At 31.0% G+C, this 17,424-nt stretch overlaps 1 protein-coding gene across 3 annotated transcripts in view; it reads right to left on the reverse strand.

Moving 5' to 3' along the window:
* LOC139513334 (E3 ubiquitin-protein ligase HECW2-like) overlaps positions 1-17,424 on the reverse strand; it is a 46,655-nt gene that overhangs the window by 28,955 nt on the left and 276 nt on the right. Inside the window, exons 2-7 of one of the 3 annotated variants that reach the window (XM_071301730.1) lie at positions 14,616-14,987; positions 13,550-13,660; positions 12,076-12,173; positions 2,120-2,192; positions 1,342-1,505; positions 329-471 (exon numbers count right to left, since the gene is read on the reverse strand). In XM_071301730.1, the coding sequence (XP_071157831.1) occupies positions 329-471; positions 1,342-1,505; positions 2,120-2,192; positions 12,076-12,173; positions 13,550-13,660; positions 14,616-14,880 (854 nt within the window). In that variant the 5' untranslated portion in view covers positions 14,881-14,987. Of the gene's footprint in view, positions 1-328; positions 472-1,341; positions 1,506-2,119; positions 2,193-3,331; positions 3,419-6,210; positions 6,532-12,075; positions 12,174-13,549; positions 13,661-14,615; positions 14,988-17,424 lie in introns of those variants that run through there. The other 2 variants (XM_071301731.1, XM_071301732.1) reach the window with 2 other exon arrangements.

Here is a 17,424-nt window from a genome sequence, read left to right on the forward strand (position 1 = left end):
ACTGATTATACAAATTCACTGTAACATATATACCGGTAAGTGTTGGAGATTAAACTCAAACTACTCTTCTCGGTTTAATATCACATGCTCTTTGTAAATAAAAGGGTAGCATCACTGCATCTTTTTTAAGGACTCTTGGGACATCTTATGGTAACATTTTGGCACATAGACAGGAGCTGGCTTGCATTTGATCTGGACTCTATGAAACTTACTTAGAACTCTCAAGATATTTTAGAGAAAGTTTTGGATCTACCTTCATGACCTTGAAACTTGATTTTTTAAGGACACTCTGTATATATTAAGTTAATATTACTGGTATTCAACCTACCCTGGAACTGATTTATTAAGGACTTTCTGTACAGGAAGAGAAGCTTTCCCTAGAAATCTACTAATAGTTGGTCGACTCTTAGCAAATTTATCTTTGATTTCAAACTCAATAACATCAGCAGGTAGGGTGTCTAGGGTAAAAGTCTGTAAATAGGAAACATAAATTAAGTGTTATCATTTCATCTGAATACAAATTAACTAATAACTAGGATCTAATTTTGTGTTGTAAAGTATTATATTAAAACCAAATTATTGTGTATTGGCTTCTAACATTCTAATTTGATTAATGGGTACTGTTAATTCATTTATTTTAGAGGGCACCAGTTTTTCGTGGTTGGAGCAAATATTGTATATTCGTGGATATTTAATGTCATGGTTTTAGGAAAGGCTGCATACAATACCTTAGAAAATTTGTAATTCCTTGAACATTTCAATTCATGGTTCTCCTGTACCCACGAAATCCACAAAAATTGGTATCCAACGAATACTCATGAATCCACAGTATTAGATACAACTATAGAAAAATATCATACATTGTCATAGCAGAATAGTGAAATAATTTTTCACTGGAAGCAGTCAGTTTGGTTCAATGTTGTCAAAATAAGCACAAAAACATGGCTTCTGTATTATTGACTTGCAAGTCAATAATTCAACCTGAATTGAATCCTTATATATACAACCATCTATTTAACCCTTAGTTGAAGATGGGTGGTATAAGAGTTGAGTATGTTCAGTGATAGAAAAGAAAGTTCGCATAATTAAGTGAAACAAGGGAACCATCAGGACAAACTATATCATTGCCAGATTTGACAGAGTGCAATATGTTGAAAAACAGGTAAAACAATGATTCATTTTAGACATCAATGACTTGATAAATCAAACAGACTGAGAAAAATCATCATTATATGATTGCACATGCTTTTCTGTCTATTCATATCTATGATTCTATTATGTCATACGACTCCTTACATTCTTTGAAGGTCCTAAAAATCTTAAAAGGCGATGGTCTTATACCTGATTTTTCCAGTGTGGATTAGTTGTATTACTGGCTATAGAAGTTCTTCTTTCCTGGTAATGATGTACTTGTGGCGAATACACTTTGCTGGGGATCAATGTCATTTTAACATAAGGGTCAGGATTAAAGAACATTCCCTTCTTTAGGTTACATGCTTCTAGATCTGAAAGAATATAAATAATAGTAATAATCATAGGTAGGTCCCAAACTGATAAAGTCACCCATTTGATAACTTGTACTGTTGTTGATATGGATGATAGTTTAATAGCTTATGTCAGACTTTCAGTAGGTTTATAAGTGGAAAGAAACTGACTGGCTATTGCCATAGGATTGGGGACCACTTAAGGCCCAAACTGGTATAGAGTAGAAACCACGAAGGAAGCCATTTTCATTTCAAAACAGGTTTCATTTATACTGGAAGTAAATAAAAATTAAAGTCAATGTTGAATTCACTAAATCCTAAACATGGTTACATTTTTATAAATAAAACTGAAAATTTCTGCCAGATCTACATTCAGCATTTCTTAGTCAAATTTGATTCATTCTAAATGATTGAAACAATCTAAGCATATCTCAAATAACTATTTATTTATAAAATAGATAAAAAGCTCTTTGAAAAATCTGCTATTCCCTTTCAATCCATTCTTTGTCAAAAACACTGTTATCTGGGTTTCATCAAAGAATAGTGCACTGGTGTTATTTTGTCTTATAAAAACACAATTGAATACATGTGAATAATCACCTTTCTTGGACATATAAATCTATATACATGTTTACCTGACAAAATAATTCGTACTAAGTTCTTCTTGTAATCCACTAATGCATGTGTGTATTCTTCATTTGTATATTTCTGTTAAAAAAAAAAAGAACAATCAACAATTACTACATAATTGCACCTTTTACAAAATTCAATCACTAGTATAATTAGTTTTACAGTCAAGGTGTATAAACCTGTAAAGTACTATGGGTAGTAATATAATTAGTTTTACAATCAAAGTATATACCTATAAAGTACTATGTTCAGGGTGACGGCTGTAAACAAGTCAAAATCAACTGCTGGATAATAATTATGCCATGTATTTGTATGAAAATCAATCTGAAAATAGCTATAAACTTGTTCAACATAACACAAGATGAAACTCCTTTTCAATCAAACAAGGATTACATCATAAATTCTTCATAATAGATAGTACACAAAAAGGTTTTCTCATAGTTTACTTCTTAGTTGAACTTTTACACAACACAAATGTGAATATCATAATTTTAAGTAAGACAATTTTCATTTTCATGGAATTTGATTTGGTACTGAACCTACAGTTGAAAAACACAACACTGTTCTATAGTTTTTCTATAACAGGATTTGATTGAAATCAGTCTCTTTAAGTTATTCTGAACATCAGTTTATGATAGTTTGGAAGGAAATTTGCTGCTTTTCTTCAGGACAATACTTTTCTCACAAAATGTATCAAGGACTTTATTTGAGACAGTACAACGTTAATTCCACAAGGATTGACTAATTTTGTCTACTCATCTGTGACTTTTGTTAATAGTCTATAGCTAATAAATGTATTCTTTGCCATATATTTTTGATCCAGATTCTGATATAAAAGAGTTAAAATAATTTAACTTTACATGATAAATAGTACTTCTATTGTATGACAAATGAACCTCATGATAATGAATCAGTTATGAAATTGTTTAAAATACTGTAAATTAGAGCAAAATATAATAATAATGTATAATTACATGTCAAAAATATAATAAACCAGGTAAACAGAAGATTGTTATCATTTACTAGACAAAACCTGTGTTCATACTACTTCAAATTTACTATAACTGACCCAGTTTAACATGTTTTAAACATTCATACTTTAAAAGTATTTTATCAATATTTAAATGCCCTTATAAGTCATGTAAATGCTATGCCAGTTATGCCAGAGACACAGTATGTTTTGATGTTACAAATCAGGTGTACCCTACGACACTTACCTACACTGATGAGTAAAATACCTGAGTGCATCTGTTGACTATAAACTACAGTGATATGTATCTATTGAAATCTGATCAGATACAGTCATCCAGTTATTTCCTGATCAAATACTTCCCATCTCTTGTAATATATCCTGATATACAGTTTTTAAACGACATTTAAAAACAATGTGACACATCAATTTTCTCTTAAAGTTATTTTTTCATTCATCAAATATAATAGGGCTATTAGGGGAGGGGTACTAAAGAAATTTCAAATCACTTATATAGATCTAAAATAACTTATTTTGAGAATTTAAAGTATAAATTAAATTTCTCAGCTGACAACATACACGATTTTCTAGATATCTTCAAAGATCACCTTTAACTTGAAAATGAAAATTGAAGTTATTTATATCTAAAAATTTGTTTGTCAAATGGACAATAAACACTCTTATCAATTTTCAGATAATGAAGTATAAGGAAATAGTTTAAAACTTAAAAATATTATCACAATCTATTCAACAGATTTTTTTCATTTAAGTTGTCCCCTCTTAATCCAATTAATATTCCATTATCTACATGATCTATACATAGTTATGGATTAAATGATTACAAATCAGCTATAGGATGTGAAGAATTCTCTGTACTAAGCAGGAAGTCATTTCCATATAAGATTAAGCTTCGTACAAATCTCAGATAAATCTATATGCAATAAATGTTTCAGAATACAAACAAGGTTTGTGAAGGATTATATGTAAAAGGGGAAATCTCTTGTCATATCTACAGGCAGTAATAGCCTTTCCCCCTCTTTATCAACAATTTATCAAAAATATATCCACTGGTTCAATTGGGACAATTTAATGCTGTCCATTAGCTATAATTTTCCATTAACTGGACATTACAGTGTTTTGTACAACCTTGACTTTCTCCCTATATTATATGTTCTACTGATGGAATTAGTGTTATACGCTAATGACAACAAACTATTGTGGCATGAAAGTCCATTAATGATTGTAAACAAAACTGGCAATGTCATGTATGTCAAAAGCCAATTAAAGGATTAAAAAAGGCTCTTACTAATTTTATAATATATATATTGTCAGAAAAGAATAATGACTCAAAGACAGGCATATCCTGATTATCTATATATACAGAAATAAGGATTTTGTAACAGTTCAGGAAAAGTTTTCCACAATAACAACAATTATTACATTGGTTGCAATGAATTACATTGATTTCCCAGTTAGATAAAAACCGATAATTTCACATGTGAAATAAACGTGGTTATTTCACTCTCTGACGTCATACAACAATAGGCGTTGTCAAGACGTCGATAACGTCGGATCAAAACAAATTGTCAATGCGTAGGAAAAAGATATAGTTCCTTACATTTTCTACATTAATTTCATAAAAAAAAAAAGCCATTTGCCAATGTAATAAAAAGAATAACTAATCGCCGTATTTGAATATCAAAAATAAGACAACTTGTGACCGAACGCCGCTATGGATTAAACTCGTGCTGCGCACTCGTTTAATCCATGCGTCGTTCGGTCACGCGTTGTCTTATTTTTGATATTCAAATACGGCGATTAGTTATACTATAAGTCATTTAAATGGACCCCATACATTCCCTGTAGTTCACTATATAACTGTTAATATCAGAATACTGTAAATTCAGAAATTATTGCGAGGTTTTTATTATTGCGAATAATGCGACAGAGTTGTAAACGCAATAATTAAAACTCGCATTTTGTAATATCTGAACTGAATTAAGCATGACTTTTCTCAAAATCGTAATAATTAAAATCGCATTTAATTTAAAATTGACAAAATCGCAATAATAAATGAACGCAATAATTTCTGAATTTACAGTAGTATTTCTCTCTTGTTTATAAATGAATTGACACTTAAATTACAAAGTTGTATAAATCAATCCCTTTTTCTTATATCAGCAACATACTGGTTCAATCTGCTGTTATTTTCCTTCCCTGTTTTATACTGGTTTTGTATATTATAGTCTTTTCTTACCTCACATATATATGCATATACTTCAGTTCACCTGGAGTATAATACACTAGATTAAAGTGTATAGTAGGTAATAAACAATCATTTAGCAACATTTAAAAAAAATATCTTCACATTTATAATTCTAAAGAAATTCATTTTAACCTCAAATAATTCTGTGTGAAATACATCAGCATTTTTACAATTTTATTTATTCAGTTCAACATAGTCAAAGCAGCAATATCTTAGAAATTTAAGAGTGAAACTGTCAAACTCAATTACAAAATTTTACATTGTGAATCCCTTGGTCATGATGATTGAAATAAAAAGAATAAGAAAAAGAAAATTCAATTACCAATTGCTCCTAGTCTTCATTAATGTATAAAATGAAAGTAGAGATTTATAAACAAAACAGGAGCCCAACAACACAAAAAAACAAGGTCCTACGACTAGTGTCCATAATAGTTGTTACTGTCGTAACTTCTTATGGACTTGATTCTAGACAACATGGACAAGGTATTAATAAATTTAACAGAGAATACCAAAGATATGTTGATAGCACCAATATCTTTTGAGGACACAAACACCAATATGTAACTCCCAAATGAAGTGGCACATTAACAAAATGTGTGGGGGAGGGGGATATTAAATCCTACTCCCTTTATAAACCGTAATCAGTAGAAAAGTAAATTCACATATGATATTAGACTTACAATATTAGTCAGGTCAGAAAAATATAGTGTATCTAATGGCAATTTAAGTAGACATGTATAGAATAGGATTTTATAAAGAATAAGACAAACTTGCAAGGTCACTTTCTCTTTCAAAATTTCATCAAAACACCATTTGCAAGTGTTTGTTTGTATATATTATGTGAACATCAATTGTCTTACCTGTCACATCAGACACCCACACAATTGTTTCATTCAAATTATTCCAAAAATCTATATATAGAATTCCATTAAATCAAACTCTACATGGACAGACAATAATAAAAATTGTCCTCACTACTTTTGGCCAACATGCACAAGGCCATGGCGTTTTAACGATCAGTCATGTGAAACGTTTTTACACCTCATTGACAAACCGCAATGAAGATCAAACAACATGACAATAAATTACTGTGATCCCCTGAAGCACTAGTACAGCAAATTACATTTAAATTCACACTGTTACAGTTAATGATATCACATAGAGGTAATCTGCACAAATATATGGGATTGATTCTTATCTGTTTAACATTTGTATTGTCAGGATTGATCAGTTTTTCTAGTTAATATTTTATAAATTCAGGCAAATTTCTAGAAAATACAAATGCTTTTTAGTGGCATTGATTTTATTTTCAATACTTTGCATTGTCACATTTCACTGAAATTCATCAAAATTTTATGACGAATCTCTGAAAAAACATAATGAGGGATAAATCAGTCTTAATTTGTAAAAGTGATTGTCATACAACCACACCGGGATATAAAACACATTTTTCTTACAGTATAAAATAAAGGGACTGAAATTTTTCGATCAATAAACTAGAGATTCCCCAGGCCCTTCTTCGCTCTCTTGATTCTACTTTGTTTTTGAAAATCATGTAAAAATAATTTAAAATCATAACAGATACCCTATAATGATTGAGGCCAAATTCAGTATAATACATGTACCATGAATACTGGCCCTGTAATTTAATCAAAAGCAGAAGACCATTGTAATAATTACAGAAATTACCAATAAATTTATTGAAATTGTAGAAAATGACAATCAGTTACAAAATAACAACACTTGGTCAGCACCTCAAAAGAAACACTCATACCATGTTTGTTTTCAATTCATTGTGTTACACAACAAAAAATAGGGGCTAAAATGTTTCATATTCATGATATAATATATTATAATGAATGTCTTTGAGGCTTAAGCTTACATTTGTTTTTATGATAATGAATTCAAACCAAATTCTATTCTCCTAAAACTTTGCCTGAAGTATTGCATGTGAACACTGGAGTTAACTTAATAATTTCATGTTTTAGCCAGCTATCATGTTTCTTCTTTCATAGTCTCTATTTAATTTATCTCTCTATCATTTCAATAAAGTGGATGTTTAAGACCTGAAGGCACGTTTTAACATGCTGTAATAATGTAGACAGTTTATCTGATTTTTACAAGTTCTTTAATTGTAAAATTTGAACAGTTTCTTGCTGTAACATGGAAACTTCAGAATATATTGCATAAAAAATGCCACAATCAATCTTAATGAAATATCTTGTTTATATAAATGCCTCTATGCTCTCATGGTAGTGTTTTCGTCTCGATTGCAGGAGGTCATGGGTTGAAATTACGGCAGGGTCAAACAAGGTTTAAAGGCTTGAAAATTTGCTGCATCTCTGCTAAGCATGCAGATTTAAGGATTAAGAGCAAAGACTAGTCAGCTGAAAGTCAGAATAATGTGCCTGGTAAGGTGATATGTCTTCCTGCAGACTGTTACCTTGTGAACTATCACATTAAAAATCTGGCTCACTGTGGTCTAGTGCACATCAGAGTCGATATTTATATTAAATTAACATGTTCTCATCCTAAATATACATATTAATATGCCGCTGGACGTTAAGCAACCATCCATCATATTCATCTTCATAATAAATTTCTTCAAAATTATGTCGAGAAAGTGCTGTTATCTGTTACTTTCATCATAATAATCAGTTTAAAAAATAACATGATTTTTTTGTGCAGTTCAAATTCCCATTTTTCAATCTTTTATCAATGAATCAATTCAGTCTTTTCTCTTAATTCCATTAAACTAAAACGGGTACACTTATTCCTACTGAATCTCAATTTTGAATAAAAGCCAGGAAGGATGTTAAAAATTTGCTACCTAGTTAATGTGTTGTTTATTTCATCCACATGTAAAAGAATTAAACCTGAGAGGAATCTTCATGTATCTACTGAGAATTAAGGATGTATAAATTTATACCGATGTGAGACTCATCCAGCAGAAAGTCTTATTTCCATTTATGTTTTACATCTCCCAGGGAGACGACAGGTTTAGCCAGCTTATTGACACTGTAGAGAAAATATATATATTTGCTGAAATGTTTAACTCTTGAAACAAGAATGTGTCCATTCCCACTGTCATTTTCTATATTCAGTGGACCATAAAATTAGGTTGAAACTCTAATTTGGCATTAAAGTTAGAAGGATCATAACATAGATAACATGTGTACTAAGTTTCAAGTTGATTGGATTTCAATTTCATAAATCAAAGTGCTTGTAAGCACTGAAGGGTAAAGATTGCATTAATTTATCAGTGCAAAGTAAAATTAAATATTACATTGTCAATAAAGCATTAGTTGCAGTTGATTCAACTAAAATTCTAGACAATGGGAGATAGCTCCAATTTTTAAAGATGACTTTAACAATGGCATCATTTAAATTTTTAGAACAGATATAAGATTCCTGCATCTGGCAAAAGGTGTAACATGGTTTTGTGACTTGAATATCTGAGCATTTATTTACATTGATAAATTTCTGTAACTGTTCATGGATTGGATGTATAGAATGTTATGATCAATGCACTATATTTTGTGTATCAATAGGGTAGTGATAAGCCTTGGAAGATTTAGATATCAAGACAGTAACATAAGAATTTGATTGCATTTTATGCAATCTTTACCCAAAATCTACTTTGACCGTAAAAACTTTAACCTGAAGCAGGACAGATAGACGAACGAACTGACACAGAGACCCAAATAATGCCCCTAGGTGGGGCTTAAAACTTTAACCAGGTGCTCCGCAGGGCGCAGCTTTATACGACCCCAGTGGTTGAACCCTGAACAATTGGGGCAAATTTGGTCACAATATTCAAGCTTGATTCTGTCTGAATTTGGATTGTGATCAAATTTTTGACATAATATAGGTTTTTGTCACAAATTAATGTGGTCAAAGATCTAACAAATCTATTGCACAATACTGTGCAATTGAAGATTTCTTCTTGAAACTTTTCAAAATTCTAAATTTGAAAATTTGAAAAAAAAAGGAAGCCCTTCAAAAAATGGTAAACAAAAAAAATCCCCCCACCCAACTTTTTGAAACCTCCTTGGAGCAATAATCCTTAAACTCAATCCCATGCTTTCCATTGCAGTATTGAACCTTGTAGTACAACCATACACTTAAACACAAGTTATTGTCATGATTGTTTGGAAACTAGAAACATGCTTCTTTTTGGCCCTTTTTTGGCCCCTAATTCCTACATATTTTAAACAATTAACCCAAAACTTAATCCCAGCCTCCCCTTTGTTATATGGTACATTGTGGTACAATTTCAGAGAGATCCATATAATTACACATAAGTTATTGTCTTGAAACTAGAAAAATGCTTGTTTTGACCCCTTTTTGTCCCTTAATTTCTAAACTTTGGCCCCATAACCCCTAAAATGAATCCAAACCTTCTACTTGTGGTTTTACACATTACGGTATGATTTCAGAGCAATTGAAATACTTCTACACAAGTTATTATCCTGAAACTAGAAAAATGCTTGTTTTGGGCCCCTTTTGGGCCCCTAATTCCTAATCAGTTGGGACCATCATCCCCAAAATCAATCCCAACCTTCCTTTTGTGGTATTGAACCTTCTGAAAAAAATTTTATGAAGATCTATTCACTTAAACTGAAGTTATTATCCGGAAACCAATGTGTCTTCGGACGACGCAGAGGACGAAATCATACCATTATACGATCCCAAAATTTTTTTGGGGTCGTATAAAAAAGTAATGTGAATTTACATTACTATAAGACGTGTCATGATACTTTTCTATCCTAAATTCATGTATTTGGTTTTGATGTTATAAGTGTTATTCTCATCGGTTTTTGGCTAAGGGTGCATTCAACAGTTTTTTTCTATGACGTCACATTTTGAGGGACCATGCATAAGTGACCCTTAGTGGTGGACTGATTAATAAAGATACTTGTATAAAACTAGATATCACTGGAATCAGAATGTTCTCTAGTTTATAATGAAATAAAAATAATGTGTACTTTTAATATATTAAAAATATTCCATCCAATGAACATGGGGGAAAAAAGGTCTAATTTGAACATAAAAAACTTGAAACCAGGTCATGTGCACACCCATGAAGACATGATCCATGCACATTTTACATAATCAAAACTGTATGAAATTTGTAGGGATTTACCTGGCCTTTCAAAAAAATCTTGTTTCAGGGTACGGTTTCCTGCTCCGAAAAGAGCTACAGTAGCTGCAAATAAGTTTTCAATTTTCACTGCCAAAAAAAACAGGATGTTTACAGTGTTGTCTCCCCTCAAAACATGTAAAGTTAATATAATTTTTTAAATTATTTCAATCATTCAACCTGTTTTAATTCAAAGCTAATTTTTACAATCATACAAAAAACATAATACTTTTTCACCAATTGAGTAAATAAACAGGGGTTTCCCTCCAAGGTTATTTTTAGTCGGGGAATAACCCCTAGTTTTTTATACGAAACTGTTTATAGCACCCTAATGCTAAGTCCGTTTCTGTGTGTGTTACATTTTAATGTTGTGTTGTTGTTCTCCTCTTATATTTAATGCGTTTCCCTCAGTTTTAGTTTGTTACCCCGATTTTGTTTTTTGTCCATCGATTTACGAGTTTTGAACAGCAGTATACTACTGTTGCCTTTATTCATAACAGATTAGCCCCCTTGGTCTTGTATGGGGTTTATTCCTGAGCAATGGTTTACCTGACAATCCACCAGCCACCATTATTTTTATTGCTTTTATTACATTAATTGGTTTAAATTTGACCATTCAGTTAATAATTTCAGCTTTCATGACATGAGCGTTCTACAGGACTATATATTTTTACTGTAATAAAAATCATTCATCTATACTGTTTTCTGAAATTTTCATGAAATGTACATTTACTGTTGATTAACCTGTGAACTGGCTCACACTTTACCTCTTGCCGTAGTCATGTAAATTACATTGAATTATATAACACAAGGGATTTTTAAAAAAGAAATTTTCAGTTAAAAAGTTTCATGAAGTCTTTTTAAATACTATTAACAATTTTCTGCGTTCCTCAAGGTTGTAAAATCTATCTTAAACCATCCAATGAAAACATGCCAATCAGACATGACACAAAACCAGAGACATGATAACATTTTAAAAGTAAACTAATAGATTATATGAGTTTAATTACAACAATCAGAAACACTCTTTCAGTTAAATGTTATGATTTTTTAAACTGCAGAATTATAATACTACAACATAAAACTTTTTAATACCCAATTGCTATAAAACAATCTTACTTGTTCTACTACTGTGGATTCATTTATATTGGTAGGCTGATAAAAAATTATATATTCATGGATATCTGATTTAATGGTTTTGTACAATGATCACACAAAATTTGTTTTCTTCTTTGAATTTTAACTTAGCGGTTCACTTATGACCAAGAAATAAATGAAAATTGATTTACCATAAATTATAAGGAATCCAGTTTTTGCTTTTCCTTTCAGACTCAAAAAATACTTTAGGTGTGTCTATACAAGAATTGTTTCAACTTTATAATATCCTCCTAATCTGAATACAAGGCTTAATCCCTCTTTTGGTTTTTCTTTTATGAGTGATGCAGACATCCACCATTGATACATATCTTCTTTTCGGGTATTTCAGCAATAGTTTTGCTAGCCACACTTGCTAGCCAACTTTACCTTCAAAATGTACAATCTATAGGAACCCCCATCAAGAGTGATAATAGAATATGCCTACCTTTCCTGTTTTACTATTGATGACTGTCACAGATGGACTAGTGGCTACTATCTGACTTGTATTACCAATATAGTACTTGAAACACACTTTGGTCTTATCTGTAAATATAATGCAGATAGGTTATATAAATAGCAGAATTGTATTAAATAAATTTCTCTAATTTGAGCTTTTAATTTGTTACTGGCTTTGATAAAAAGGTAGATAGGCAGGATTTTTCTTAACTTATACTGAAAACAAGAATGTGTCCATAGTACACGGATGCCCCACTCGCACTATCATTTTCTATGTTCAGTGGACCGTGAAATTGGGGTCAAAATTATAATTTGGAATTATAATTAGAAAGATCATATCATAGGGAACATGTGTACTAAGTTTCAAGTTGATGTAACTTTAACTTCATCAAAAACTACCTTGACCAAAAACTTTAACCTGAACTTCGCACTTTCATTTTCTATGTTCAGTGGACCATGAAATTGGGGTAAAAACTATAATTTGGCATTAAAATTAGAAAGATCATATCATGGGGAACATGTGTACTAAGTTTCAAGTTGATTGGACTTCAACTTCTACAAAAACTACCTTGACCAAAAACTTTAACCTGAAGCGAACGGACGAACGGATGCACAGATGGACGGAGGCACAGACCAGAAAACATAATGCCCCTCTACTTTTGTAGGTGGGGCATAAAAAACACCTTTAAATCTTTTAGAATAATTTGGAAATCATAGCAAAATACAGTGTATTTGTTTGTGAACAGACTCACAAAAGGATACCCCTTACTATTAGTATTGATAAAATGTTGACCAAGATAATAATCCTTTAGTCAGGGGTACTACTTGTACAAGTAATTTTTGTTTACTTGATGAATTAAATATTTATATACTTATATAAGTAAATTTAAAGGATACTTATACAACATGTACAAGTGTATTTTATTTACTTGTATGGGTAAATAATTTTTTGGCTTAGTTATGTCCCTTGGACATCCTATCTTCTTTTCTTAAATTCTTAGGACTTCTTTGCTCGAATAGAATTAATTTATATAAGTATATTATTATTTACTTCTTCAAATAAATAAAGATTACTTTTACAAGAAGTATCCCTGACTCACTTTCAAGTGGTGTTTTACTAACTGACTAGTCAAGTTAGTCTATTATCTCAATTTTCATCAATATCTGTAAGTGTAACATCACTTTGTTCTCATCATAAATATATATGTATTTTAATATGCCACTAGCTGGTAAACACTCATCCATCATATTCTATAGAAATGTTTGACACCCAGGCAGCATTCCTCATATTATAAACCAAGTCAAACTTTATTTTTCCAACTTAGTAAAAAATATCTTTTAAACATTGAATGTAAATTCTCAAGTAAATACTGATCATACACATGCCAAACTATCATTTCTGCATCCTATCTTCAGTATCCTAACCATTCCTCCTATTTATATAAAACAGTAGACCTGCTCACCTTCTGTAAATTTGTACATTACATCATGTAGATCCCAAGGGAGTTCTCCAGTTTGTCCTCCATTTCCTCCTCGACCTTTACTGTCCCAAAACTGAGACTTGTCTGTCTCTCCTAATAATAAAAGATAATGATCACATGTAAGCATAGAACAAGTGTAGAATTCATCTGAGTTTTGTTTATTTGTTACAGCTACAAATGTATTTTATGAAAACAAATCTCATAATTACCTTCCCATCTCCAATATTTTAACAAATTGGTGATGAAAAGGTGAGTACATGTATGTTATGAGGGTAGAATATGTATAATGACTATGATATTTACTGCTGTTCAGTGTTCTTTAGTTTATATTAATTAAATTCAAACTTTTAGATGTTAATAAAAGTGAGTTACTTTGAGGCTTTGTAAAGCCAAATAAAAATATATGTGTGGTTCCAGTTACCCTACCTTCCCTTCTTTTTAGTCTTAATAATGGTCTACCCTTAAGATTTTTTTTGTCACTTTTCATTAAGCACTTTTAAAGTCAGAATGGCTTCCATAGACTCAATGTAAAAAAAACATAAAAGAAAACAAAATCTCTACCTACATGAGTCGACCTACATCATACATGTACCTACCTGATCTTTTTTGTGTGTGTGTAACTGGAACCACAAATACTATTTTATTTGGCCTAATGAAACAAGAGTTATTGTTAATGAATTTGAGGTGATAGAACTTGTAGTTATGTGGTAAAGTATCTTATACATCTACTATATGTAAAGATAGATATTCAAAAGAGTATAACAAAAAAATCAAATGAATCTAAGCTTAAAAGCAAACTGTATGTTTTAACACTGCTATTCTGCATAAGAACAAGTGTATTTTATGGAGAGTTGTCTCATTGGCACTCATACCACTACCACATCTTTTGTGGTAATAAACATTGTTTTTAAGTTTCATAACATTTTGGTGAGGCAAACTAAAGTTATAGAACAGTAACCAACTTAGACAAGGGTAAAGCTACGCTACAACTGCAGGGGCATAGAAATTAAAAGCCAGATATCTACCTGTACATGTTATTGAGACATACCTGAAGAATATAAACCTATCCAATCATCTGCACTCACATCTTCCTTAATATCCCAGGTCACTTTTATTGTTGGGTCCTTCGACAAATCAACTGCTCTTGTACTAACATCTAGGAATGATAGATTTTGTGGTGAACCAGCAGTTAGGTCATTTTCACTGTTGCTTCTCTCCCTTATATGAACTCTCTCTAAATGTGGAGACTGTGGAATAGGCAAAGATAAATCATCTACAGCACCGTAGCTTGAGGAGCTTGATGCTTCTGCCATAGTGGATTCAACTCTACATACTGCCTTCCCTTAAGTTAACAATCAACCCATATTTGCTGAATGTCCTCAACTAGAGGGATGTTTAATCTTACAAGATCCAAACTTATCTGCAAATATATATAATATATACATGATAAATGTAATAAACATGATGAACCTTGATTTTAATTTATATTCCACAAATGCAAGACATAAATACAATGCAGCAAATTTGATTAGCCATTTTAATGTGCATTAAAAAAGTGTATGACTTTGATTATTGTTTCTTACAGACGGCTGTTGATTGGTGTGGGTAGTGTTCTTATGTTGTACTGTTACACCACTGTCCGTGGTTAGGGGAGGATTGAGATCATGCTAACATGTTTAACTGCGCCACATTCTGTATGGTTGTGCCTGTCCATGCTGTCAGGAGCCTGTAATTCAGTGTTTGCCATTTGTTGATGTGATTTGTTTTTTGCTCATTTTTTGTACATAAATTAGGCTGTTGGTTTACTTGTTTGAATTGTTTCACATTTGTCATTTCGGTGCCTTTTACAGCTGACAATGCCGTATGGGCTTTGCTCATTTTTGAAGGCCATATGGTGACCTTTTCATTAGTCACTGGTTCAAGGTTAGGTAGCTTATGTTATTTTTTTCAAAAAGAAAAATTAATAGGGCTTCGTACAGGATTCTGAGTGTGGTTAAAGGGTACACGACAATTCGTACTCAACCAACTCGTACACATGATTTATTTGATATTATTTATATACATATTAGTTGTAACTTTCTTTCTTATATCATAATATAGCAACGTATGAATAAAAACTTGCATTGCTAATATGATGCAGTCACAATTGTTTCAAATACATCAAAGCTAATCATTAATCATTATTCTTTAGACTTTTTGATTATAAGAAATTGTTAGGATAGCAATTTATTTGATAAGAATATTAAATAAGTATGAGCACACAATATACTAATCAGTGGTCATAGACCTACAAAAAAGAATGGATTTGTTTAAATAAGAAATATACATTGTACATAGACAAGTACAAAAAGGTACAAAAATTTGGTATAAATATAATGTGCCACCTTGAACAATGAAGTCCGTTGAGTTATACATTTTTTGTACTTGAACAATCATCATCTATAACATTAAAACTAAGGTGAAATGTATGATCGAATTAAAGAAAAGAATATTTATAAATATATTAGGAAAAATTCATCTGTATAGTACATGTAGTACTAACTTATTCAGATGATATTATCTGTTAGAAATATCAATGAATTAAATATTTAAGGCATATTTTTTAAATCATAAAATCATAAGAAACTTAAACAGTTTATTATAGCCTGTATATAAATGTAATATATGTGTTCTCATGTATTGTCATGATTGTGTGTAAAATATATCAGTCTCAACTCGTATTTCATATTATCATGAATTATATTGTATTCCATGTAAACTTTTGATTTTTATACATTGTGTATCTCAAGAATATTTTGTACACAATCCTATTATTGGGCATAAAAAAGTATGATCAATAGTCTGTACCAAAAACTTTTTCAACTACTATTCCGAAGACCAATATTCCATTTTTCTTATTGGTCCAAAGAAAGTTTTGCAATAAGTTTCTAGTCCATATAAAATTTTATGAGTATCAGGCATCGAATAAGCTGTATTTGCTTTTGGAATTAAGTATTATTACTTTTATTAAATGCAAAAAAGTCTTGTAAAAAAGAAAATTTCAGTCTTTGGATGAATTTCGCAAAACTTTCATTTATTTTTAGCGAATGACAATATTAATGAGATACAAAATGTGCCAAAACTAATTATCTTACACCAAGAGAAGACATTTTTTTATTACAATTTGTTTTGGTAAAAAATATCCTTTTCCAATATATTCTGTCATTCTGTGGATCGTTCAAACTTGATGATTTTTTTTAGATATAAATCCTATCAGTAAATCAACTACAAAATAATTATGACCATTTAATTTTAAATTTAACCTTACAAATGTATAACTGAAGCATTATAATGTTAAAAGACTTTTGGTATGAGTTGGTTGAAGTAAGAGTTGGAAGAAGTACAAGTTGGTAAAAATAGGGTACAAGTTGGTTGAGTACGAGTTGCGGAAGGTACAAGTTGACATCTTGATTTTGATAGGTTAACAGAGATACATCCAAGGCTATTTATACACCGTCCGTGCGTCAAGTAACTACTATACATACATGTATCCGAACTTAATCAGAAATTCTCTCCGACACAAAATCCTTAAAAGCACAAGTAGTAGTTTCTGACAAAAGCTGAAAAGGGTGCTTACTATCCACGAAAAATTAGTTTTCATATGAGTCTGGAAAGTAAATCACCCATTGACAGAAAGCGAGAAACAAGTTCCTGTGCCTAAAACTGCAAAACTCCAATCTATGAGCATATTCATAGAATTTTCTTGTACAGCTTAGATCATGAATAATCCAGAATTAATAACATTTGTCAATGTCCTAATCAAATTTAACTACATATAGCGCGACTAAGGGATTTTTTTGAAGTTTTCATATGAAATT

Source organism: Mytilus edulis, chromosome 2 (genome assembly GCF_963676685.1).
Source record: "Mytilus edulis chromosome 2, xbMytEdul2.2, whole genome shotgun sequence".
Classification (NCBI taxonomy): Eukaryota; Metazoa; Mollusca; class Bivalvia; order Mytilida; family Mytilidae; genus Mytilus; species Mytilus edulis.